Raw genomic sequence first — 25,253 nt, forward strand, 5'->3', positions numbered from 1 at the left:
AGCTCCGCCCACAGGCCTAGATGGTTGGGTGAGAACGAGAGCCCGATCCATGATTGGTTGTTGTGCAGCCTAATCTCGCGAGATCCACAATGAACGGTCTAACCGCCAGAAGTGCCTGCCCCTGGTGTCCTATTACCGGGCACAATGCCGGCAGGCCGCTAACACTGTGTGCCGCTGTAATGAACGGTTTACCTGGCGCAGGGCCGGCGTGCATTACTTCCTACATGGCCGCTGCAGACACGCAGCAGATCACGGAAAGTTACTGCACACTCTGCCGACCACGTGTCATGTCTGCCACATACCGAGCCATGAATGGAAGGTCACCGTTTCCTATAGCAACCGATCACTAACATACCAGCGGCTGTGTTGGTCACATAGGGTGTGTATATTCCACCTCGTGACAAAACCCATCCGATTCCGAAAACTAAGGCCCGTCCTGGTGAAGTTGAGACTATGGGCAGCTATAAGGCCTCGCCCACACTAGGGTATAAATCGGACCCCACCCGGCCCTATGTTATACTATGGGGCAGTGCAGATCTGTTGTTATTTTCTCATGCCTGCATGAGAGAACAATCGCAGCACGCTGTGTGTGCATCCGCAGCCATACACGTCTATGGGTGCAAGTGAAACATCAGACTGCACTCGGATGTCATCCCAGTGCAGCCCAATTACACTGGTAATGGAGGAGGTTAAGCAATTACTTTCTGATGCCTGATTCTCCCTTGAGAGCATAGATGGCCTGTGACCCCGGCCTTAGTTTGTATTCTGCTTTTAAAGGGATACTGTGATTAGTTTCCTGCTGCCCAAACCACTGGCAGCAGGAATCAGCACGATAGATGGGAGCAAGGTATACCACTGTAACACTGCAGCGTTTTTAGAGAAAACAGTTTAACACTCAGGTTGGATATCAATGATTGGTCTCTCCCTAACTAATCCACTGCCATACAGACCTGTCAATCAGCTGGTGAAGTTTTGGACAAGTCAGGTCTCTCCCTATAGTCCCCATCCAGCTTTTCAAACCATATCCAGTTCATTAAGACTGGCATTATGTACCGTATGTCAGGCGCAAAGGGGTTGTCCACTACTCCGACAACCGTTCTCAATCCCTAGGTAAATCCCCAGAACAGCTATACTCGCCTCCGTTACAGCCACCATTCCAGAGGTGTCAACACTGGCTCTCCCAGGGCTCGCATGACATGATGTTACACGATCCTTGTGGCCAATCTGCAGCCACTTCACTCTCCTCGGCTCTGGACAAATTACATACATCCGGAAGAAGTAAGAGCTGCTGCTGTTCTCTGACCCAGTTCAGATGTCAGTTACGTCCAAAGGAAGTGAGAGTGACACAGCCCATTAGAGGCTGCTGAGTGGCAGGAGGGCGCACATGACAATGTCATGCAAGCGTCGGGAAAATCAGCATCACTCAACCAGGACCAGAGATGAGCACAGGCTGTTTTTACTTTACATGGGGGAGTATAGTAATTGAGGCACTAGACAAACCAATAATGAATTACTCTGTGAGCCTCCTCCAGAAATGGTACTCCAGTCAGAAACTGGAATACATGTCTGCCATAAGTTATGCCACTAAAGTGGTGTAATTTTTTATGAGTTTTCCAGGAGGACTCCACCGCACACGGCCGGTCTCACCCCATCCCCACCCTCTTTGGCAGAGCTGAATGAGACGGGTGTAAAATACAGAATAAGTCACATTTTTGCACAGCTTAGAAATGCACAACAAAAATGGCAAGATTTTAAGTTGTTTTATGCCTGAATTTTGTCAAATTCCTTGATGAATCGGGCCCACATGTTTTGAAACACATACCTGGCCGCAATATCGCAGCCGTCAGACTCTGATTCACGCTGCCCATGAGTCATACAGGAGCATGCTTGGAGTTTTGATTTCCTTTGCATTATAGGAACAGAAAAACAGAACTTCAAGAAAAAGATTCAAAAGGCAAAGAGCGCCAAACAGATCTCATTGGCTATAATGGGATCCACTATAGCAGGGGTGAGGAATCATTTTCCTTCCAAGGGCCATTTGGTTATTTATGCCATCCTTCGGGGGCTGTATGCTGGCACTGGTGTCCGTATGTAATGTTTCATTGCTGCGCCTCAGTGTTCAGTAGTGAACAGTGCATGTGTGTGCTCACAGCGCCAGAAGAAATTAATGACACAGCAGCCGGCCCAAGCACTGCGGTCCCCAGGAATCTGCCCAAAGGCCGGATAAAAGGTCATCATGGGCTGTAAACAGCCCATTGGCCTGGGGTTCCTCACTCCTGCACTAGAGTGTCAATCATTTTAATGGAAAAAAGTGCAGCACGCAATAATGGAGGCTCTGATGCAAGTGTGAACCTAGCCTAAATTGTCCACCTTAGAATTTCTTTTTCGATTCCTCTTACTCTAACTAGAAATATATGAAAGAAATGACTGCATCACCCTCGTCAAAAGGGCATGTGTTCAGCTGCAGCTTGGAGACCCTGGTCTGTAAACTTCTTCCATACTTATGGCTCAGTATGAGTTTGACCAAAATTCATTAACTTTAGCAACCAAATTAAAGCTTTCCTACCTTAACGGGAATCTGTCAGTAGGATCAACCCTCCTAAGCCGTCTATATGGGCATGTAGGTCATAGGAAGCTGAATAAAATTATACCTTGATATCTGCGATCCATTGTCTTATTCCAGAGAAAGCCACACAGATGTGATGAGTTACCAGTGTGAACCATGCAGACTGTCAGTCATTACATGTCTCACACTGGTAATGCCACCTTTTCATGTAACATAAGCTCTGGAGACAGATTGGCAGGGAGATATGTCAGGTCCATTGATCTTAACAGCTCATTTACATAAGAAAATTGTGGATTTCTCAAGAATAAACTTTTAATTGCAGATATCAAGGTATCACATTCAGCTTCCTATGACCTACATGCCCTTATAAAGGGCTTAGGAGGGTTGATCCTACTGACAGATTCCATTTAACAATATCACGCACTCAGTGTTGCACATTTATCAGAATTGAACTTTGTCTAATACTTTAATTATTAAAGTTTGTTCAGCTATTTGTATATTTGTCACAGACACAAAAACAATTGAGCATATGATGCCAAAATAGCTGTACACATCTAATCTCCCTGGTGGCAGACTTGGCCATGTTGGATTTCAACTTGCCTGATTCTTTTGGTAATCTGTTTGCAGAGGCGGTTTTTTAGTCATCAGTCAGTTCCTCCCCTCTCCCTAATGAGAACACATACATGCTTGGCACGTGCATGGGGCGGTCAGGAGGAATGGCTGTTGGCTGTGTGAGCATTCAGTAGACTGCCATCTGCACTGTATGGCCAACCCTGGATCCACAACACAAAGTAAACATCATGCCAAATAAAAGGATTCATTACCGCTGCTTAGCAGAAAACCAGGAACATTTATTCACATGATGACCTATATTGCAACAATTTACAAACGTTTTATAGAGAATTAGTTCTCCTTCCACACAGGAGAGGAATATATCTAATCTCCGCAGGATGACATTATCTAGCAACATCCTATATTTCCAAGAGAACCACCAATATCTGCCCTGGAAAACCTATATGTAGATTTGAAATGTGGGCAACCTGACCGATATTGCTGGTGGTCATATTTATGGAAATCATCGGATGCGTTGTATTTGTGCAACACACATAAAACTGGGGGAAAAACAGCTTTCGATGGGATGAATACAAGAGAATCGCCATGAACATAAGAGGCATGACCTGTATACAGATTAAATTACATAATAAAGATTAATTGTAACTTTTCAACACCACACAAAAGAAATTGGTTTTGTTGGTAACAGATGCACTATTATACCAATGTAACAGGGCGTCCATAATAAGGGTTACATTACAGACTGGGTGTAATTCTGTATAAGGAAAGGAGAAACGTGTGAAGCCCTGGTACAGCAAAAGTGGTTAAAACGATAGAAAGAAGTAGTTGAAAGTTGCAGGAAGCGCCTGTGTTCTTCTTGCTGGGGTTGTCACAATGGGCTACATTCACAGAATACAGGCTACTGCATACAGCATCTGTATTCCTAAAAGGTAGAGAGCTTGAGCTTGTGAAGCTGTAGAGGAAAATTAACAGAAGCAAAATAAATGTCGGGATTCAGATATTGTTACATGAGGGAATTACTTATAATTCTGTTAAAGTCTCAATTATTTTTTTATTTCCCCAATTCTTCCTATTCATGTATATAAGGTAGTCTAAGTGTAATAAAATACTTAGCCATCGCCATCTTCCCCGATTTCCAGCACCACTCCAGTTCTCTGCTGGCCCAAAGTGACCGGAAAGCAGACTAGCCAGATCACACAAGGGTTAATGTGGACCAGAAGCCGCTTTCTCTGTAAGTCTATGCAGCTTCATTCTGGGTCTCATAGACTTACACTGGAAAAGCTAGAAAAGCTCCACACACTAGACAAAGCAGCAGAGTGGTCAAGAGGAACCAGAGCGGAGCTGGAAATTGAGGAAGACTACATCATAGATAGTTAGGAAGGCTTAGGGAATACATTTTACTGAGACAACTTTTTTAATGAAATCGGCTCTAAACTGGAGCTTCACTAAGGATTGGCATGTTTTCTGAGTGGCTGGGGAGATGGGCATCTTTACTTGGAAGCTTGAAGAGAATTTTCACCTCCGAATAAGACTTCTAGGTTTTTCTTGATCTATAATTTGAATTCTGTGAACAATTCTTTGTCATACCTTTATAGTGGTTGGAGCTATGGTATGATATAGAGCAGTGTTCCCCAACTCCGGTCCTCAAGAGCCACCAGCAGGTCATGTTTTCAGGGTTTCCTTAGTATTGCCCGGGTGATAGTTGAATTATTGCCTGTGTAGGTGATGGAATTATCACCCGGGCAATACGAAGGAAATCCTGAAAACATCAACAGCTGGTGGCTCTAGAGGATTGGCGTTGGGGAACCCTGATATACAGGCTGTTGCCGGTGATCCAGTCTGATGGTTCGTCCAATGGCAGAGCAGAGTTCAGGGATTGGCTGCAGCTGTGATGTCATGATACCATCGCTGCAGCCAGTTAACAAAGACCAGTGTGGCGATAGAGAGGCAGCGCTGGATCTGGGGAGGGTGAATATCAGTGGGTTTAGTGTTTTATACATGTGCAAGCCTTTGGATAAGGAAAAACTGTATTCCTGGCCAACACCTTCAAGCTGACCATACACATGATATTAATGCCTTCCAAACATCATCCAACCATCTAATGTGTATGTGGTCTCCCAACATCAGATGTCAGGGAAGCATAAGTTTAACATGTCTGATTTGTTATTTAAAGATGAGCCACTATCAGGGGCATCACACAGCGGCTTACCTCCTGGTGTACACAGCTCATTACACCATTGTGTGACCAAGCTGTGGTGCCCTGTGTACTGTACACATAGGGACAGTAGCCAAGGGCCACCAGCTTCCCACCATTGTATGAAGTGCTTGTTAGTTCCTTATCACAGGAGTGGTCATACTGCAATTCAATATTCTTAGGGAGATAAAACAATCCATGTACTACCAACGTGGTGTAGGTACCATGTGAAGAGCTAAGTTCTACATAATCGGAAGTCATTTGTCTTGGGAGCTTGAATGTGATCAAGCAAAGGATATAAGAGGTTTGCCACCGTTTCAGCTGAGGCACAAAAGACACTGTGCATTACTGGAGAGGAGAACTCTTCAATGGGATCATAATTCTGGATTCCATCTCCTGTATAAGAGGGACTGAAACAAAAAAATGACTAGTATATTTTATTGTGACACAAGAGTTTTAAAAAAAAATATATAAAAGTTACATTTAGGCCACGGCCCCACAATCAGTATTTGGTCAGTATTCGGTCAGTATTTTTTCTCAGGAGTCGCTGCCAAAACCAGGAGTGGGTGATAAATGCAGAAGTGGTGACGTGTTTCTATTATACTTTTCCTCTGATTGTTCCTCACCTGGTCTTGGCTTACAAATACTGATGGAAAATACTGACCAAATACTGATAGTGGGGCCATAGCCTTGTGAGTATAAACTTAATACAAGACCCACTTCTACACCACCTTAAATAGAAAAATGATATATAGGCCAGATGAAGAACTACAGGATGCAAAAAGCCCGTCGCTTTGCTGCACCTCCTGCCCTGCGTGGGTTTGTTTTATATGTCGTGTTCTTGAAGAATAAAGATATAGGAGATGGGCAAGTGCCATGACTCCTTCTTGATATAGATAATAGATCTGTTTGTGGTCTCTTACCTGTATAGTAGACACATTCATCCCAGCCATCTTTCTGCCAGGCTGAGTTCCTGATGTCATCTCTGGTCTGGAGATCAGTGTAAGCTGGAATGGCATCACATTGATAATTAACAATATTATAATGTAGTACCCGATTTTGCATTACCGTACCTAATGAAAATGTAATGCCTGAAATACATGCGATTTCATGGATTCAGATAGAACATACATCATTTTCATTCCATCAGATGACAGCTGTCCATGGGAGCCAGCCCCAACTGATTTTGAGAACAAAGATGTGACTGTGGCTCAGAGGACAGCTTTCTAGTATGTCCATAAATGAGTGATCAAAAACATAGTTTCTAATGAAAATTTCTGACTAGTACTAAAAGAGGTTTATTAGTTTTACCAACGGATATGGCACATAAAGGACTGTTCAAACCAAGCATAGGTGCTTGGTGCATCCTTGGCTTGGCTGGGCAATCCAGTGCACCTTCCCACCTATTTGTTTTCTATCTCTATGTCCACACCACTCCTCCCGCTCTCTTGATTAACAGCACAATCTTTAGCCAGCGGAGAATGTAGAATGATGGAGAACAAGTAAGTGTGAAGATGGATTAAACCGCTTAGCCACACCAAGGGTGCACCAAGTGCCTGTGCTTCGTAGGAAAAGTAATTTTGTGCAGAGACTTCCTTTTAAGGGTGTTTGTATCACTTTATAGAGTGATCACGAAACCTACAGAATAAGTCATAACTTGCTGAGCACTGTGTATCTCACCATTGTGACTTCCATCCATCCTGAGGACAGCTCTGTAAGTGGCCCTCATCAGATGAGTGGTAGACTCGTCTATTAATGGTCTATGGGACTACTGAAGATAGCGACATACAGTGCTTGGCTTTCTCCAGCTGTTTCACTGCTGCTTAATTCAGATGGGGTTCTGCATATCCCAGTTCTTGAATTGGTGGAGTCTCAGTGATCAGTAAGTTATCACCTATCCCAGATGGGGTTCTGCATATCCCAATTCTTGAATTGGTGGAGTCTCAGTGATCAGAGAGTTATCACCTATCCCAGATGGGGTTCTGTAGAGCCCGGTTCTTGAATTGGTGGAGTCTCAGTGATCAGTAAGTTATCACCTATCCCAGATGGGGTTCTGTGGAGCCCGGTTCTTGAATTGGTGAAGTCTCAGTGATCAGTAAGTTATCACCTGTCCCAGATGGGGATCTGTAGAGCCCAGTTCTTGAATTGGTGGAGTCTCAGTGATCAGTAAGTTATCACCTGTCCCAGATGGGGTTCTGTAGAGCCCGGTTCTTGAATTGGTGGCATCTCAGTGATCAGTAAGTTATCACCTATCCCAGATGGGGTTCTGTAGAGCCCGGTTCTTGAATTGGTGGCATCTCAGTGATCAGTAAGTTATCACCTGTCCCAGATGGGGTTCTGTAGAGCCCGGTTCTTGAATTGGTGGCATCTCAGTGATCAGTAAGTTATCACCTGTCCCAGATGGGGTTCTGCATATCCCAATTCTTGAATTGGTGGAGTCTCAGTGATCAGTAAGTTATCACCTGTCCCAGATGGGGTTCTGTAGAGCCCGGTTCTTGAATTGGTGGCATCTCAGTGATCAGTAAGTTATCACCTATCCCAGATGGGGTTCTGTAGAGCCCGGTTCTTGAATTGGTGGAGTCTCAGTGATCAGTAAGTTATCACCTATCCCAGATGGGGTTCTGTGGAGCCCGGTTCTTGAATTGGTGAAGTCTCAGTGATCAGTAAGTTATCACCTGTCCCAGATGGGGTTCTGCATATCCCAATTCTTGAATTGGTGGAGTCTCAGTGATCAGTAAGTTATCACCTGTCCCAGATGGGGTTCTGTAGAGCCCGGTTCTTGAATTGGTGGCATCTCAGTGATCAGTAAGTTATCACCTATCCCAGATGGGGTTCTGTAGAGCCCGGTTCTTGAATTGGTGGAGTCTCAGTGATCAGTAAGTTATCACCTATCCCAGATGGGGTTCTGTGGAGCCCGGTTCTTGAATTGGTGAAGTCTCAGTGATCAGTAAGTTATCACCTGTCCCAGATGGGGATCTGTAGAGCCCAGTTCTTGAATTGGTGGAGTCTCAGTGATCAGTAAGTTATCACCTGTCCCAGATGGGGTTCTGTAGAGCCCGGTTCTTGAATTGGTGGCATCTCAGTGATCAGTAAGTTATCACCTATCCCAGATGGGGTTCTGTAGAGCCCGGTTCTTGAATTGGTGGCATCTCAGTGATCAGTAAGTTATCACCTATCCCAGATGGGGTTCTGTAGAGCCCGGTTCTTGAATTGGTGGCATCTCAGTGATCAGTAAGTTATCACCTGTCCCAGATGGGGTTCTGTAGAGCCCGGTTCTTGAATTGGTGGCATCTCAGTGATCAGTAAGTTATCACCTATCCCAGATGGGGTTCTGTAGAGCCCGGTTCTTGAATTGGTGGCATCTCAGTGATCAGTAAGTTATCACCTATCCCAGATGGGGTTCTGTAGAGCCCGGTTCTTGAATTGGTGGCATCTCAGTGATCAGTAAGTTATCACCTGTCCCAGATGGGGTTCTGCATATCCCAATTCTTGAATTGGTGGAGTCTCAGTGATCAGTAAGTTATCACCTGTCCCAGATGGGGTTCTGTAGAGCCCGGTTCTTGAATTGGTGGCATCTCAGTGATCAGTAAGTTATCACCTATCCCAGATGGGGTTCTGTAGAGCCCGGTTCTTGAATTGGTGGCATCTCAGTGATCAGTAAGTTATCACCTATCCCAGATGGGGTTCTGTAGAGCCCGGTTCTTGAATTGGTGGCATCTCAGTGATCAGTAAGTTATCACCTGTCCCAGATGGGGTTCTGCATATCCCAATTCTTGAATTGGTGGAGTCTCAGTGATCAGTAAGTTATCACCTGTCCCAGATGGGGTTCTGTAGAGCCCGGTTCTTGAATTGGTGGCATCTCAGTGATCAGTAAGTTATCACCTATCCCAGATGGGGTTCTGTAGAGCCCGGTTCTTGAATTGGTGGAGTCTCAGTGATCAGTAAGTTATCACCTATCCCAGATGGGGTTCTGTGGAGCCCGGTTCTTGAATTGGTGAAGTCTCAGTGATCAGTAAGTTATCACCTGTCCCAGATGGGGATCTGTAGAGCCCAGTTCTTGAATTGGTGGAGTCTCAGTGATCAGTAAGTTATCACCTGTCCCAGATGGGGTTCTGTAGAGCCCGGTTCTTGAATTGGTGGCATCTCAGTGATCAGTAAGTTATCACCTATCCCAGATGGGGTTCTGTAGAGCCCGGTTCTTGAATTGGTGGCATCTCAGTGATCAGTAAGTTATCACCTATCCCAGATGGGGATCTGTAGAGCCCGGTTCTTGAATTGGTGGAGTCTCAGTGATCAGAAAGTTATCACCTATCCCAGATGGGGATCTGTAGAGCCCAGTTCTTGAATTGGTGGAGTCTCAGTGATCAGTAAGTTATCACCTGTCCCAGATGGGGTTCTGTAGAGCCCGGTTCTTGAATTGGTGGCATCTCAGTGATCAGTAAGTTATCACCTATCCCAGATGGGGTTCTGTAGAGCCCGGTTCTTGAATTGGTGGCATCTCAGTGATCAGTAAGTTATCACCTATCCCAGATGGGGATCTGTAGAGCCCGGTTCTTGAATTGGTGGAGTCTCAGTGATCAGAAAGTTATCACCTATCCCAGATGGGGTTCTGTAGAGCCCGGTTCTTGAATTGGTAGAGTCTCAGTGATCAGAAAGTTATCACCTATCCCAGATGGGGTTCTGTAGAGCCCGGTTCTTGAATTGGTGGCATCTCAGTGATCAGTAAGTTATCACCTATCCCAGATGGGGATCTGTAGAGCCCGGTTCTTGAATTGGTGGAGTCTCAGTGATCAGTAAGTTATCACCTATCCCAGATGGGGATCTGTTGAGCCCGGTTCTTGAATTGGTGGAGTCTCAGTGATCAGAAAGTTATTACCTATCCCAGATGGGGATCTGTTGAGCCCGGTTCTTGAATTGGTGGCATCTCAGTGATCAGTAAGTTATCACCTATCCCAGATGGGGATCTGTTGAGCCCGGTTCTTGAATTGGTGGCATCTCAGTGATCAGTAAGTTATCACCTATCCCAGATGGGGATCTGTTGAGCCCGGTTCTTGAATTGGTGGCATCTCAGTGATCAGTAAGTTATCACCTATCCCAGATGGGGATCTGTTGAGCCCGGTTCTTGAATTGGTGGAGTCTCAGTGATCAGTAAGTTATCACCTATCCCAGATGGGGATCTGTTGAGCCCGGTTCTTGAATTGGTGGCATCTCAGTGATCAGTAAGTTATCACCTGTCCCAGATGGGGATCTGTTGAGCCCGGTTCTTGAATTGGTGGCATCTCAGTGATCAGTAAGTTATCACCTATCCCAGATGGGGATCTGTTGAGCCCGGTTCTTGAATTGGTGGCATCTCAGTGATCAGTAAGTTATCACCTATCCCAGATGGGGATCTGTTGAGCCCGGTTCTTGAATTGGTGGAGTCTCAGTGATCAGTAAGTTATCACCTGTCCCAGATGGGGTTCTGTAGAGCCCGGTTCTTGAATTGGTGGAGTCTCAGTGATCAGAAAGTTATCACCTATCCCAGATGGGGTTCTGTAGAGCCCAGTTCTTGAATTGGTGGCATCTCAGTGATCAGTAAGTTATCACCTACCCCATGGATAGGCTAAAAGTTGGTACTTGTATATGGCCAGTTTAAGTTACAAAGGTCTAGACAAATACAACAAAGGTTTAAATAGGGAAATGCGTTAATGTTTTGTCACAGGGTGTCTCTAGGACGTCATTACTATGTAAGTCAGTAGCTGTCATGTAGCTTAGAAAATAATCATTGTGCTGGATTAGGTAAAATACTGGATATTTCGGTGCCAATAGAAAAAAATATATACACATCATTTTACCCCATAAATGATGGACCATGTACAGCTGTCCAATCTGCGAGAAAAATCCAGCTACAGCTTCACTATTGTCTTGCCGATACCGAATCGCACGAGCCCTGAGACACAGAAACAAACAGCAAAGGTCATATTTAGAATATTAACTGACATCTATTGTCATATTTAGAGCATGTTGCCAAAAAGGGAAAGCACAGAAGCATCTCTTTCACGCAGTATAATACAGCCGAATAAAATAATTAAAAACTGGATGTAATGCCATTTTTTAAACTATTTTTTCCGCCTTTTTATTGTTTTTAGACTTGCACTACAAAAACAGTACTTAAAACTACAAGAGAATTAAGCTTTAAAGTATTATGCCCACCTTTTACATTTATGATTTGTACAGAAGATATGCCATTAATGTATAGTATATGCAGAGGTCCCACCAATGAGAACTGAATCAATCCTGAAAACAGGGCCTGGACATGTGCGGCTGTTGGTGGAGAGGTAGTCAGAACTGCTACTTATTTGTATGGGCATTCAGACCACCTCTCTACTCACAGCAGCAAATGTAAGGGCTCCCGTTCCTGAGATAGATGCAGGACCCATTGCTGGACCCACATCAACTATACATTTATGGTATATTCAAAGGATATGTCATAAATATAAGATGAGAATACCTCTAACTTCAAGAGTTATTATTTTGTTTTTATTGTAAATCCTTTTTAAAAGGAATCTGTCATTAGGTTTTTTTGCCACCTAATCTCATAGAGTAGCATAATGTAGAGGCAGAGACCTTGATTCCAGAGATGTGTCTCTTGCTGGACTGCTTGCTGTAGTTTTTGGTAAAATCAGTGTTATATCATTAGGAGATTATCGTTGGAGGACTTATAAACCTGCTGCCATGTAGTCCTCCATATTCATGAGTTCTGTATAACCAACCCCACATCCACTACTGATTGGCAGCTTTCCGCGTATGCACAGTACACAGAAAGCTGCCAATCGGTGGTATGGGTGAGGTTCTACATAGCTCAGCATTCAGAAAACCAACAGATCTGCGGCAGATAATACTGATTTTATCAAAGCTGCAGCAAGCCACTCAGTAAATGATACATCGCTTAAATCAGGGTCTCTGCCCGCATATCATGCTGCTCTCATTGCAGCAAAAAGGTGATAAGTTCCATTTAAGTGAAATATTTTACAAAGTCTTGAATAGGAATTATTAGTCTAATGTGTTGTGTCCTTACCAGTGGTTTCCCCATTCAATCATGGTTCCGGGCTGGAAAAGAAAAAAAGCATGTCCCATGTAGCAAAATGGAAAGTTTTAGGAGGGCGGCACTAATAATAAATTCTACAAAAAGTGGAGGTAGTAAACACGAAAATTCACCAGCAGTTATACATGGCATCACATGTTTAATCACAATAGGATTATAGGGGAGATTGATCGCAGTATACCATACTCAGAGATAGCCTCACAGCACAGAAGGCTCCATTGTGCATTGCTGTAATATACAGAGTCCAGACAAACTGTAAATGTGACTGTACTTGACAAATGGACCTTTGACAAGCAAAAAGTTTTAACATGCACATACACAGTATACCTGTGAACAATACATATATCCCACAAAGCCATAACAACATCTCATGTGAATGAGACAAAAAGTACACTGTACCTATAGTGTATGTAAAGCTAAAGTACACACAGCACACTGGGTATTAGCTGCAGATGATAAAAGATACAAAATAGAATGTGCTAATCATTAGATCAGTGCACAGACACACCTATAAGCTAGCCATAAACTGGGAAGCTAGCGGGCAGTCCCTGGAATAGTTAGTACTCCGCATCCATTAACTATATTGCGCAGGTGTGAAGGAAGCCCTGTGTCTGCAACTCTTAGCACTTACAATTAAAAAGAGATGCTGAACTACACATATGCCAAATGCTACAGACTCCTTATGACAACAGCGCACCGTTCATCAAACTAAAGTTCTAGACCTTCCTGCATATTTTGGAGAATCATCATTCTTCTAAAAGAAGTGAATTCTGCTGCTCTCTGAAGCAATGGGCATTGATTAAGTTTACAGCGGTCTTAATGTGTAAATTCACTTTTGACCGTTGAAATTGTAATCACTCAGCTCCAGAAATGCTAAAAATGATCATCTTAAAAAGGCTTCTGCCAGCAAAAACAGACTGTTCAAACCAAGCACCAGCATGTGGGGCACCCTTGGCGTGGCCAAACAGTTCATTGTGCCTTCAGACCTACTTATTTTTCATCCATCTTCCTTGATTGACAGCTTTGCCTTTACAGAAGCCAGAGTAGGGCAGACAAAGATGTTAAATAAGTAGGCGGGAGGATGCACAGTGCTTGGTTTGAACAGTCATTTTGTGCTGATTGACTCCCTTTGTGTGTTCATGGCTTGTGTCCAGCCTTGGCACCATATGACTAGAACTACAACACAATAGCAAGGTATTTAAACAGTATTTTCAATACCAGTAGCAATGGGTCATAGAAGCTAGAATTTGATCAAATGTATACTTTATTACAAAGTGTAAAGACACCCATACACAGGGATCATTTAGGAGGACGCATGTTGACAGCTTATGTAAAAAGCCAATAAATACGTCCTGCATTATATTAACAGATATAGTAGACGATATTAGAGTTCATGGTTTGTAATTCATAAGTAGAAATTCTGTGCTTGTGCTTCAGGAATCACCAGAATCGGCTTCATGTATTTCTAACTATTCTTTCTGAAAAAGCAGAAACTATAGGATTTTATACTGCACGAATCTGGAATTAGCAAAAGATAGATATAGATAGCAAAAATTAACGCAATGCATGTAATATCACAACACTGTTAGTACTGTCCTCCATGCTCCACTATACAATTCAGAAACAAGTAACACATAGCACATATACAATTGTGCTAAATCAAAACTCACCCTAAGTTGGTAAGATCTCAGCTCATAAATATTCGGCCCTTGTCTAGGGACAGGCTCATTCCAGAAGCTGAATTCAAGTAGTAGCTGATTTTTACGAGAAAGCAACATATTGCCCCGTTCTTTGCGAAACTCGGTGAATTCCTGTCCACAAATAAAAATATATCAAGAACTTATATGTAAATCTATTAATTACTTAATAACTAGGCAACACAGAACAGAGCGGTGTTTGCTACCTGCTGCTGAGAGATCTGTGATATGAAATTGCAGATGTTGCTCTTTTGATGCATATGGAAGAGAATGATCTACTGCCATATGCATCAACAAAGCACCATTGGCAGTTTCACTGATTTGTCAGCAGACGGTAACAAACAACTCAGCTCTGCACTGCATAGTAATTAAGAGAATTAACCTCCGTTAGAAACTAGGCAGCAATGATGAAAAGACACAGAGGCAGCTATACTGAGACAGATGATCAGCCAGGAGCATTCTAACTACAATGGGCAAACAGACACTGCTGGAGCATCCTTTAGGGGGTGAAATGTGAAAAAAACAGGGAGGATGTAAGAATGAGTTATACCGGCACAAATAAATAAGTGTACATTATTATAAGACCTCATTGCGATTTCTTTTTTTTAACATTATTGTTTTTTTACCTATAAACTGTGCTGGTACTTCTTTGTGAGGGCCATTGAGTATTTGTTCTGTTTAGTTTGGTTTTTCTTTCCCCTATCGATTGTTTTTTTGTTTGTGCTTCTGTAATATGTTTTGAGTGCTGGACAATCAATAATATGTAACTCATTTCAAACTTTCACTGAATGTTGAACCCCAAGCTGCTCATTTTACATTTTTGCCGTTCTGACTGACCTAAATCATTTTTAAATTTATTGTAATCTAAAATGTGCTGATGTAATATGTGAATCTTTATGGAATTTGTTGTGAGGACTTACCTTGTTTTTCCTAAGTTTACTCATCACCTCTGTGAGTGCTGGATATCCTCCTTCATACCGCCACAAGTGAACTGTAAAAAGACCCATATCAGCACATGATCCTTAGGAACATGTTAGCCTGCCAAGTGGTTGAGATGAAAATGCACACACCTGCCTGATCCTGTTCTCCATACCATGTATTCCAAGTGCCCACCAACGTACATGGGTATTCCTCTCCCGCATGGACCTTTGGCAGTACCTCCTCACTTTAAAACAGGAATGTAGTAAAACATTTAGGACACTTTTCACAAAATGTAGTACCAAGCCTAACTCTTAATCCACATGATTAAATGGAATCTGATATATAATAGGATTTGACAAACTACAATATGTATGCATTTAATGTATTAAAGGGGTTTTTCCACAAACGAAAGTTCATTTTAATCAATAGATCTTGGAATAATAATAAGTTCCACAATTGGATGTGTTTAAATAAAATGTTCCTGTGCTGAGATAATCTTATAAATGTGCCCCTGCTGTGTACTGTGTAATGGCTGTGTCTGACCGTGCTGGAACATGGTCTGATCATACCACATCTCCTGGGCAGGTGGGGGAAGCAAAAGAGTATACAGACATTACAGCAGGGGATCACAGCTGATTCTTTCTGTGAGGTAAAAGATTTCACTGCCTGTTTTAAACAATGTTTTACTTCAAAGAAAGAATCAGCTGTGATCCCCTGCTGTCCTGTCTGCATAGTCTTTTCCTTCCTCCCCTGCCCAGGAGCTGTGGTATGATCAGACCCTGTTCCTGCACAGTCAGACACGGCCATTACACAGTACACAGCAGGGGCACATTTATAAGATTATCTCAGCAAAGGAACATTTTATTTAAATACATCCAATTGTGGAACTTATTATTATTCCAAGATCTATTGATTAAAATGAACTTTTGTTTGTGGAAAAAAGCCTTTATATACAAAAATTCATGAAAGCATTCTGTGCCTTTAACTTCCATTCATGAGAGTCGGTGCTTATACCGTATATAGTTTGCTCTCTTTTCTCATAGGACAGTCTGGGTCCTTGTGACACAACACTTCTGATCATCATTATGACAAGTCATGAAACACACGGTAAAACTAGGCAGAACCAATTTTCTGCCCGTCAGTGGAAAAATATTCAGATAAAGCAGTCAGAATATTACTTTGGATTAACACTCCATCGCTAATAATCTAGTAAATGGAGCTTAGAATTTAGGTTGACTTTTTTGTGTGTGCAACTTTGAAAAAAAAAAATCACGAACATCTATTAATTTTTTATGGACAAATTTGAAAACAATAACGAATGATAAAGATTGTAATTCATGCCCATAGTTTACCATACATATGCGCTCACTACAGGCATTTACTGTGAGCTTTAAAACTAATTATAATCACAAGGAGGCTGATTTACTATTGCACCAGAACTCCAGCGTTACTTTTGTCAGAGGCATTTTGGACATATTTATATTTTAATGGCGCCAAAAACTTTCTAACAGAGTATAGAAAAAAAGCCCACAACTTTGTTAAAAGGTTAGCGGAAAAAAGATTGTTATTGTGTATTATGGTGCCGACAGTTGCAAAAAACATGCGGAAAAAAGCAGAAAAAAATGCATTTACACTGTGAACATGGTCTTAAAGGAACTGTCCACCTTTTAGGGATATTTTTTTTTATTTAAAGCATGTATTTGTGGCTAAAAATAATTTCTGAATTGGATTTCATCACAAAATTGCCACAGTTTACACTGTGTTCCAAATTATTATGCAAATAATATTTTCTCAGATTTCCCCAAATTACCTATATGAATTGCAGTCATTGTAATTTTCCAGTCAAATAACTATTAGAGTACAATTGAAAGGTTTTTGTACAAACTGCCTATGATAACAGTATATTTTTAAAAAAATAAAAAACTCAAACTGCACTCAAAATGCATGTTCCAAATTATTATGCACAGCAGAGTTTTCAACCTTTTCATTTTAATAAAGAACAAAAAAAATGGTCATTTTTGAAATTCTAAGCATTAGCAGGTTATTACAAACTGAAATCAAACAGTTTTCAACTCAAAACTTTATTCTAGGTGATGTTACATTTGCACATAGGACCCATTGTTCGAAAGGAGCTTCTGAACTCTCTCGTCCATTGAATTTGTCAGGTTTTGGATGGTTTCTGCTTCAGTTGTTTTGCATGAGGACAGAATACCCTCCCAGAGCTGTTGCTTAGATGTGAACTGCCTCCCGCCATCATAGACACTCCTTTTAATGATGCTCCAAAGGTTCTGAATGGGGTAGAGGTCAGGGGAGCATGGGGGTCACACCATAAGTTTGTCCCCTTTTATGCCCATAGCAGCCAGAGATGCAGATGTGTTATGTGCAGCATGAGACGGGGCATTATCATGCATGAAAATGATCTTGCTGCGGAATGCACGGTTCTTCTTCTTGAACCATGGCAGGAAGTGCTGTTTGAGAAACTCCACATACATTATGGAGTTCATCTTTACCCCTTCAGGGATCCTAAAGGGGCCGACAATCTCTCTCCCCATGATTCCAGCCCAAAACATTACTCCACCTCCTCCTTGTTGGCGCCGTAGCCGTGTTTGTGACGCGCCCCCTGGGCCAGTGTTGTTGGGGATACCCGGAGCCGGATCAGATGGGGGTTGTAGTCTCCGAGTGGCTGTGACCCGGTCCGTGCCCAGGGTGTCAAGCTCAGTGTGTGGCAGTCCTTATGATGTTACTAGATGTTCTTTTGTGTCGACTACGCCACCCGTTGAATTGCGGTCAATACGGCCGCCGCTGCAGCAGGGTCCGCTGAGGCTGGTGATGTATGTGCAGCTCAGGTAGTATAACCCCCAACGGGAGGGGTATAGCCTCAGGGGGTCAGTTGCAGAGGATGGGGGTTGTGGTGGTGCAGCGAGGATGGAAATGAGACTCAGAGTCGGGCTGTGCAGTTCAGGGTTTGTTTACTTACTGCAGTTGTTCTGGTCACTCCGGCCTTAAGTGACCACCCGAGCCGTGCTGCGTCCACCAGGTCCTGGACTCAGCCAACCCCCAGGTGATTCTGGAGCGTGGTCCTGAGCTCCCTTTCTGTCCTGTCCTCTTCTCTGGCCTTCCCCACCAGGGATCCACCTATGTCCGGCTCCCTCGGGCCTCTTGGTGGTAAACCCTTGTCTCTGGGTTCCCTGACCCTATTCCTGGTCTGCCTTCCGGGTGGATTTAGTGGGTGATCGTGGCAGATCGGTCCTGCCCACGACCTCCGGTTCCTGGCTAAGGTGTGCTGTAGCCTCTGCCAGCTTGGGATCCGGTACCCTGTTGCCAACTCTTCACCCTCTGGTCTAATTTGGGCTCTTGGAGTTCCTTCTTTCTCCCCCTCTGGGTCTTTCTTTCTCCTCTCTCTCTCTCTTGGCCTTGGAGCTGCTCTTCTCCTCTGCTCTGCTTCTCTGACTCAACTCTGACAGACTGACCTCACTCTGCAAAAGACCCTGTCCTAAGATGGTGCCCACCTTATATACTCCCTCTATGTGTGAGCTCAGGTGACCAGCACCCAATGAGCTCCTAGCACTACCCAGACTGCTCCCCCTATCTGCCCCTACACTACTGGGATGTTCCACCCCCCTCCCACTCCAGCCAGGAACAGACACTGTCGTACCTGCACATTTCTCTAGTGGGAGTACCGTCGGTCTGTTCCTCGGAAATGGGATGTGTGTAGTGCATGCAGCCTACTGAGCTCAGTTCCACACTCCATCCTTACCCGGGAGTGGAATACCACACCTCTGGCTTGAGGTGTAATACCCCTGTAGCAGCCGAATCCTCAGGGTGCTACATTTGCATGGGGTGTCCATCAACCAGCCATCCTCCACTCCATCCATCTGGACCATCGAGCGTTGCACGGCACTCATCGGTGAACAAAACAGTTTTGATGTATTTTCATGTATTGTTTGGCCCACTGGAGCCGTTTCTGCTTGTGTGCAGTGGATAGAGGAGGTCGACAGGATGGCTTACGCACAGCTGCAAACCTCTGAAGGACCCTGCATCTTGTTGTTCGGGGGACGTTGGAGGCACCAGCAGCTTCAAAAACTTGTCTGCTGCTATGACAAGGCTTTTTTGCCGCTGCTCTTTTAACCTGACGTAATTGCCTGTAGGAAAGAGTCCTCAATTTTCCCTTATCAGCACGCACATGTGTGTACTGTGAATCAGCTACATACTTCTTGATTGTGCGATGATCAGGATGAAGTGTCTTGGCAATGTTGATTGTAGTCATGCCTTGACCTAAACACTCCACAATTTGTTGCTTCTCAGCAGCCGACACATCCTTTTTCTTTCCCATTTTGGCAGAAAATGTAGGCTGCTTAATAATGTGGGACAGCCTTCTTAAGTAGTCTTGCCTTTCATTGGACACACCTGCCAAACTAATTAGCACAGGTGTCTGCAATTGCTTACAGTGATATAAAGAGCCCTGACACACATCACCATCAATGAGTTTAACTGACAAACAAAAAAATTCTTACCTTATCACTCCTAAACACTTTTTGCATAATAATTTGGAACACAGTGTATAGTCCCAATTGCTGGCTGCATAATGAGTTAACTGAGAACCTGTCAATGAGCTTGTTCTGACAATCTGAGTTTGTAACCCTTGATGACCGGATCATGCAGCCTTATATGAAAATCCCTATTTATTATAATGGCTGGACCAGAAATAACAAGCACTTTTCACCTACTGTGTCCCCCCATTTCGTTGTAGATTGTAAGCCTATGAGCAGGGACCTCACTCCTAATGTAACTGATTAAACTGTCTTACCTTGTATTGCATTTATTATCTGTACATGTCACCGCTTAATTGTAAAGTGCTGCGGAATATGTGGGCGCTATATAAATAAAAATGATTATTATTATTAATCCTTATATTTCTATTCTTCCTGATTTGTGACAGGCCTCAGATACTGGTCTAGAGTATGCCACTTAAAAGAAAAGAGTCTAATGTGCGTCAAATCTATTAGTGTGCGCCACTGTAATAGATCTGACACTTCTGACTGTCTCATCTATCAAAATGCTGTCTACATTTTTGGCAGCAATAGTAAATATTCATCATTTTTTTTTTTCACAGAAAAATTTTAAAAAGTACCTAGTTTTTTTTTAAAAAATGGTCCAGACATTGTGGATGCCCCTTTTTGCTATGTACAAGTCCTGGGTATCAATAGATCATTAGACCTCTGATACATGCATAGTGATTAGGTCACCCCCTAATCTGCCTTTTTCCATGCAGTGCTATCTACAGTACAGAGGTTCACATTATACGAAGAGGGAACTTACCAGAGCTTGTTGTACGCATCAAGATATTCTGGCTTTACATTGTGAACTGGAGTCATAAAAGGAAACAGTATTAGAAGAAAAAGCAGATCATGCAAAGAAATCACATTGGATCTATGATGTCAAAAAAGTGTGATCAGACACTCAAGTCACTCAATTATGTAGTTAACAAAAAGACAGCAGACATTTTTCCTAACATAAGAATTTGTCACCAGGTTTTTGCCACCTGATCTAAGGGCAGCATTATGTAGGGACAGAGACCCTGATTCCAGTGATGTGTCACTTACCGGGCTGCTTAGCAGAGATTTTATCACAACTACGCTATCAGCAGAAGATTATCACTAGAGGACTACTAAACCTGCTACCAGCTAGTCCTCCATATTCATGAGCTCTGTATAGCCCAGCCCCCACCACTGATTGGCAGCTTTCTGTGTACACTGCACATGGGCAGAAAGCTGCCAGTGTCCTGGGCGGGGTTATACAGAGATCAGCATTCAGAGACCGGCTAGGTCTGCAGCAGATGAAACTGTGATTTTACACAACTGACAGTAAGCAGCTCAATAAGTGCCTTATCACTAGAATCAGGGTGTCTGCCCCTACATTATGCTGCTCTCAGTTGGGGGAGCAAAAACCCGATGACAGATTCCCTTTAAATGTACACTCAAACAAACACTAAAATTGTACATGTAAAGGGAAAAAAGTCATGATGTCATAAAAAAAGTGTTAGTAATGATATTAACATTGGGATCCTTAACATATTCAGTGTAATGTTCAGTTCTACAATGTAATAAAGCTAGTTATGGTCTGTAAAAGGATACAGGATGAGACACTTGACACTAGTAGTAATGGCAAAATAACGTTACCATTAAAGCAATCTAGCGTCATCTGTATTATATTGATTACACACAGGGCCATTGACTTGCATTGGGGAGTTTGACCCACAACATAGATCAAAGTCCGAAATGTGAAAAGGCACAGTGATATAATTGGTCTGCCAAGAATATATATTTTTATGCAGTTTTTTATCTAGCAAAATCACACCTTGTGGCAAAATTGTATAAAGATGTCATGAGTATAAAGTGCTGAGAGGCATTTTGACAATGTGTCAGGTGCCCACTTTCAGAAAATCTATAAGCATGGGGTTTAAATATTTTTTCAGAAGTGGCATAATGACATCAGACAGCATTAAAGGGGTTGTCCACTACTTTTACATTGATGCCCTATCCATAGGATAGGGCATCAATTTATGATCGGCCGGGGTCACGCAAGAGGCACCCCCGCCGATCAGCTGTTATCAGTGTCGGCTGCAGCTGCCGCCAGCCGGAAGTGCTCACCTGTGGGGCTCCGCTGTCAAGTGGTAGTGGCCGCCGCGGTGTACTGCAGATCTGTCTTCCATTCAATAGAATAGGAGGCGGATGTGCTATACACCGCGGCAGCCACTACCACTTGACAGCAGAGCCCCGCAGGTGAGCACTACCAGCCGGTGGCAGCCGCCGCTGCCACCAATAACAGCTGATCGGCGGGGGACCCCGGCCTATCATACATTGATGCCCTATCCTACGGATAGGGCATCTATGTAAAAGTAGTGGACAACTTCTTTAATACAGTAAGGAAAGACAAAAGGGGGGTCTCGGTAAGTGAAGTGTTAGGGCAATTATGTACTATCTATTGAAAGTGCTTCCTTTTTTACCTGTACTAATGGTAATTTTTAATTTAGTGACCAAAATATCCTAAATTTGTGATTCAGATGTAAAAGACAAGCAGGAGATTTATTCGGCTTGGTGCCCTCCTCTGTGTATGATTTTTTTTTTTTAATTGCAGTTATAATCTCCTTTGTTCTGTCAAATTCCATCTCCAATACTTCTCTCATGCTGCACCTATACTCTATACTATAGCTGTCACTACTTTCTGTCAAGGTCAATTTATCAATGTACCTGTGTTTTCTGCTTAGTGCAATTGATATTTTGATGTATATTTTACAATAGGGTTGCTATCCTATTGTACGGCATCATTAAGGCTGGGTCTATATTTTCTGTCATTTGTCTTATCTCTCCTACACTGTAAGGTTTGGCAAGTATTTGTTACTATGTCATTACTTTAAATTTGTAATATGTGTTTATTAGGTTTATATATTTTTGGCTTTTTGTAAAGTGTTTCCGCAAACGGAATATGTCTGCAATATAGAAATTAATAAAAAAATTCCAAAAACAAAAACCACTGTACATAAGGCGGGAACAGTTACATTGTATTTTGTAGAGGTTGCTGGTCTCTCTCTTGGCCAGTAGATTAGAATGAGCATCTTTACGGGGATCGACTTTGCGTACAAACAGTGATCTCAACCAACTGTCTTCTCTGGCTTTAGAAGTGGAGGCAGAAAGACCCCTGTGATGAGAAAAACACAAGATTAACACAAGGCAACAAGTTTTACAGCATATATTTGTGACTGTGCAGCAAAATGGGCTTCAAAAGACGCACGCAGGTATTTTTTGCACCATAAACTGCCATCAGTTCCTGTAGTCCCCCAAGGCTTCCTTAGTAGCCCAATTGGATGAGTCATTTTGCAGAATATGAAGCTTAATGCTAATTAGTTGTATTCAGTCAAGAAGGTGGACACACTGCCAAGTCAAGTCAAATGTCTCCACTTCTCATCGCCACCCTACACTCCCTAACAGAAGTTATGTCGCTTATCTATGTTATGTAAATAAAAGCTTATAACCTGACGTTAAATTCATCCATTGGTTTTATAAATTACTCTTTTGAATGCTCAAACCCTCCCAAATTTGGTATAGGTTAATAAAATTGGCATCAATGCTGAAATATTGATCATTTAATGAACTCAGAATGGTCAGATTTTGGCAAGACAGAAGTTTTGTCGCCTGGTCATATAATGCACCCAATCCTAGTTTACATCCTCACCAGTGCTCAGTAAATGATCGGTTAATTAGTGGGTGTGTATAAAAAGAAACTCAACACCCCAGACCTTCACTTGGACTGCAACTTGAGCTCTGACAACCTACCAAACATCCACCCTGCGACCAAAGCCTTGATTATCAAGAGGCTGAAGACCAGATCCACTGCAGAGGTGGCTGGCACCTTTAATGTGTCTCAGCGTCAAGTACAAAGAATTTAAAAAAGATTTGAAGAGACTGGAGATGTGTTTGACAAGCCCAGGTCCGGCAGACCCCGCAAGACAACTGCTCAGGAGGAAGGTTTGTTGGTTAGAAAATCCAAAACAAGCCCCTCTTCCACTGCAGCAGAGCTCCAACAGGCCTGGTCACCTCAAGTCCCTGTGTCAACTAGAACAGTTTGTAGGATTCTGTCTCGAAATGGCCTCCATGGTCGAATCAGAGCCCAGAAGCCAGCACTAAACAAAAGGCAAATAAAAAACTGTGTGGCATTTGCAAAGTCCCACAGCATGCTAAAATAACGGACGCTGGAAAAGTGGCAGAAGGTGGATTTCTCTGATGAATCTTCAGTAGAATTACACCACAGCCACCGCAAATACTGCAGGAAACCTACTGGAGCCCGTATGGATCCAAAATACACACAGAAAACAGTTACATTTGGTGGTGGAAAGATCATGGTCTGGGGTTACATTCAGTATGGGGGTGTGCGAAACATATGCAAGGTGGAAGGCAATATCAATAGCCTAAAATATCAAGAAGTATTAGCTACCTCTTACATTCAAAATCATAAAAGGGCAGTAGGATGGTGCTCCATCTCATACATCCATCTCTACAACAAAGTTCCTCCAGGCAAAAAAGATCAAGGTGCTCAAGGACTGGCCAGCTCAGTCACCAGACATGACCATCATTGAGCATGTTTGGGGTAGGATGAAAGAGGAAGCTTGGAAGACAAAACCAAAGAATCTAGATGACCTCAGGGAGGCATGTAAGACTGCATTCTTTGCTATTCCTGATGACTTCATTAATAAATTGGATGAATCATTGTTGAACCGCATGGATGCAGTCCTTCAAGCTCATGGAAGTCACACAAAATATTAAATATGACTAATAGCACCACAACTTCATTCACCAATGTTATGCCACATATATTTGTATTTTAAGATAATTATTTGTTTGAATATCACATTACTTTCTGTGGGCGACAAAACTTCTGTCTTGCCAAAATCTGACCATTCTGTGTTCATTCAATGATCAATATTTCAGCATTGATGACAATTTATTTTCTTAACCTAAACCAAATTTGGGAGGGTTTCAGCTTTCAAAAGAGTAATTTATAAAACCAATGGATGAATTTAACGTCAGGTTATAAGCTTTTATTTACATAACATGGATAAGCGACATAACTTCTGTCAGGGAGTGTATATGGCTTCATTGACATCCCTAAGGATAGGCAAAGTCATCGAAAGCCCTGTTGTCAGGCATGTTAATCAAGTTATACGGGGTTGGAATAATGTGTGGACAGCTTGGCTATACTTCGTTGTATCTCCACCTTCTTGACTGGATACTACTAATTAGCATACAGCAAACTTTAATCTTTTTTTTCCTGGAGATTGACACATTGTTGGGCTACTAAAAACACTTCTGTTTCCAGCAACCTGAGAGGTTCTCTTTAAAAGGTTGTCTGCTGAGTGGCTTTTGAATTATAATCTGTAGTTTGGGGGTCTCTCATAGTAGAAGCTCTTCTCCAATCCTATGTGTCATCAAGGCTGAAAACCAATTTGATGGATTTAAAGAGGCCCAGCGTTATGGGAAAAATGACTTTGAATGACTGAAATATTCTCTTAAATATATCAGACATCTTTATGTGACTATTAGTCCGGGTTCAGATGAGCGTCTGAAAAACCTATCCGATTTTCATCCAGAAAAATTAAATGATTCCAATCTGTATTGTCGTCCGTATTCCAGCCATGTGTCCGATTTTTCAAGCCATATGACA

At 42.7% G+C, this 25,253-nt stretch overlaps 1 protein-coding gene across 1 annotated transcript in view; it reads right to left on the bottom strand.

Moving 5' to 3' along the window:
• Nucleotides 1-3,396: 3,396 nt before the first annotated feature.
• NIPSNAP2 (nipsnap homolog 2) overlaps nt 3,397-25,253 on the bottom strand; it is a 33,470-nt gene continuing 11,613 nt past the window's right edge. The window contains exons 2-10 of the mRNA XM_073665100.1: nt 22,594-22,733; nt 20,355-20,400; nt 15,185-15,279; nt 15,035-15,105; nt 14,088-14,228; nt 12,391-12,422; nt 11,168-11,262; nt 6,257-6,340; nt 3,397-5,743 (exon numbers count right to left, since the gene is read on the bottom strand). Coding sequence (XP_073521201.1) covers nt 5,679-5,743; nt 6,257-6,340; nt 11,168-11,262; nt 12,391-12,422; nt 14,088-14,228; nt 15,035-15,105; nt 15,185-15,279; nt 20,355-20,400; nt 22,594-22,733 — 769 coding nt within the window. The 3' untranslated portion in view covers nt 3,397-5,678. The remainder of the gene's footprint in view (nt 5,744-6,256; nt 6,341-11,167; nt 11,263-12,390; nt 12,423-14,087; nt 14,229-15,034; nt 15,106-15,184; nt 15,280-20,354; nt 20,401-22,593; nt 22,734-25,253) is intronic.

Source organism: Phyllobates terribilis, unplaced genomic scaffold, assembly GCF_046119375.1.
Source record: "Phyllobates terribilis strain yellow unplaced genomic scaffold, ASM4611937v1 Scaffold_2__4_contigs__length_985480577, whole genome shotgun sequence".
NCBI classification, from domain to species: Eukaryota; Metazoa; Chordata; class Amphibia; order Anura; family Dendrobatidae; genus Phyllobates; species Phyllobates terribilis.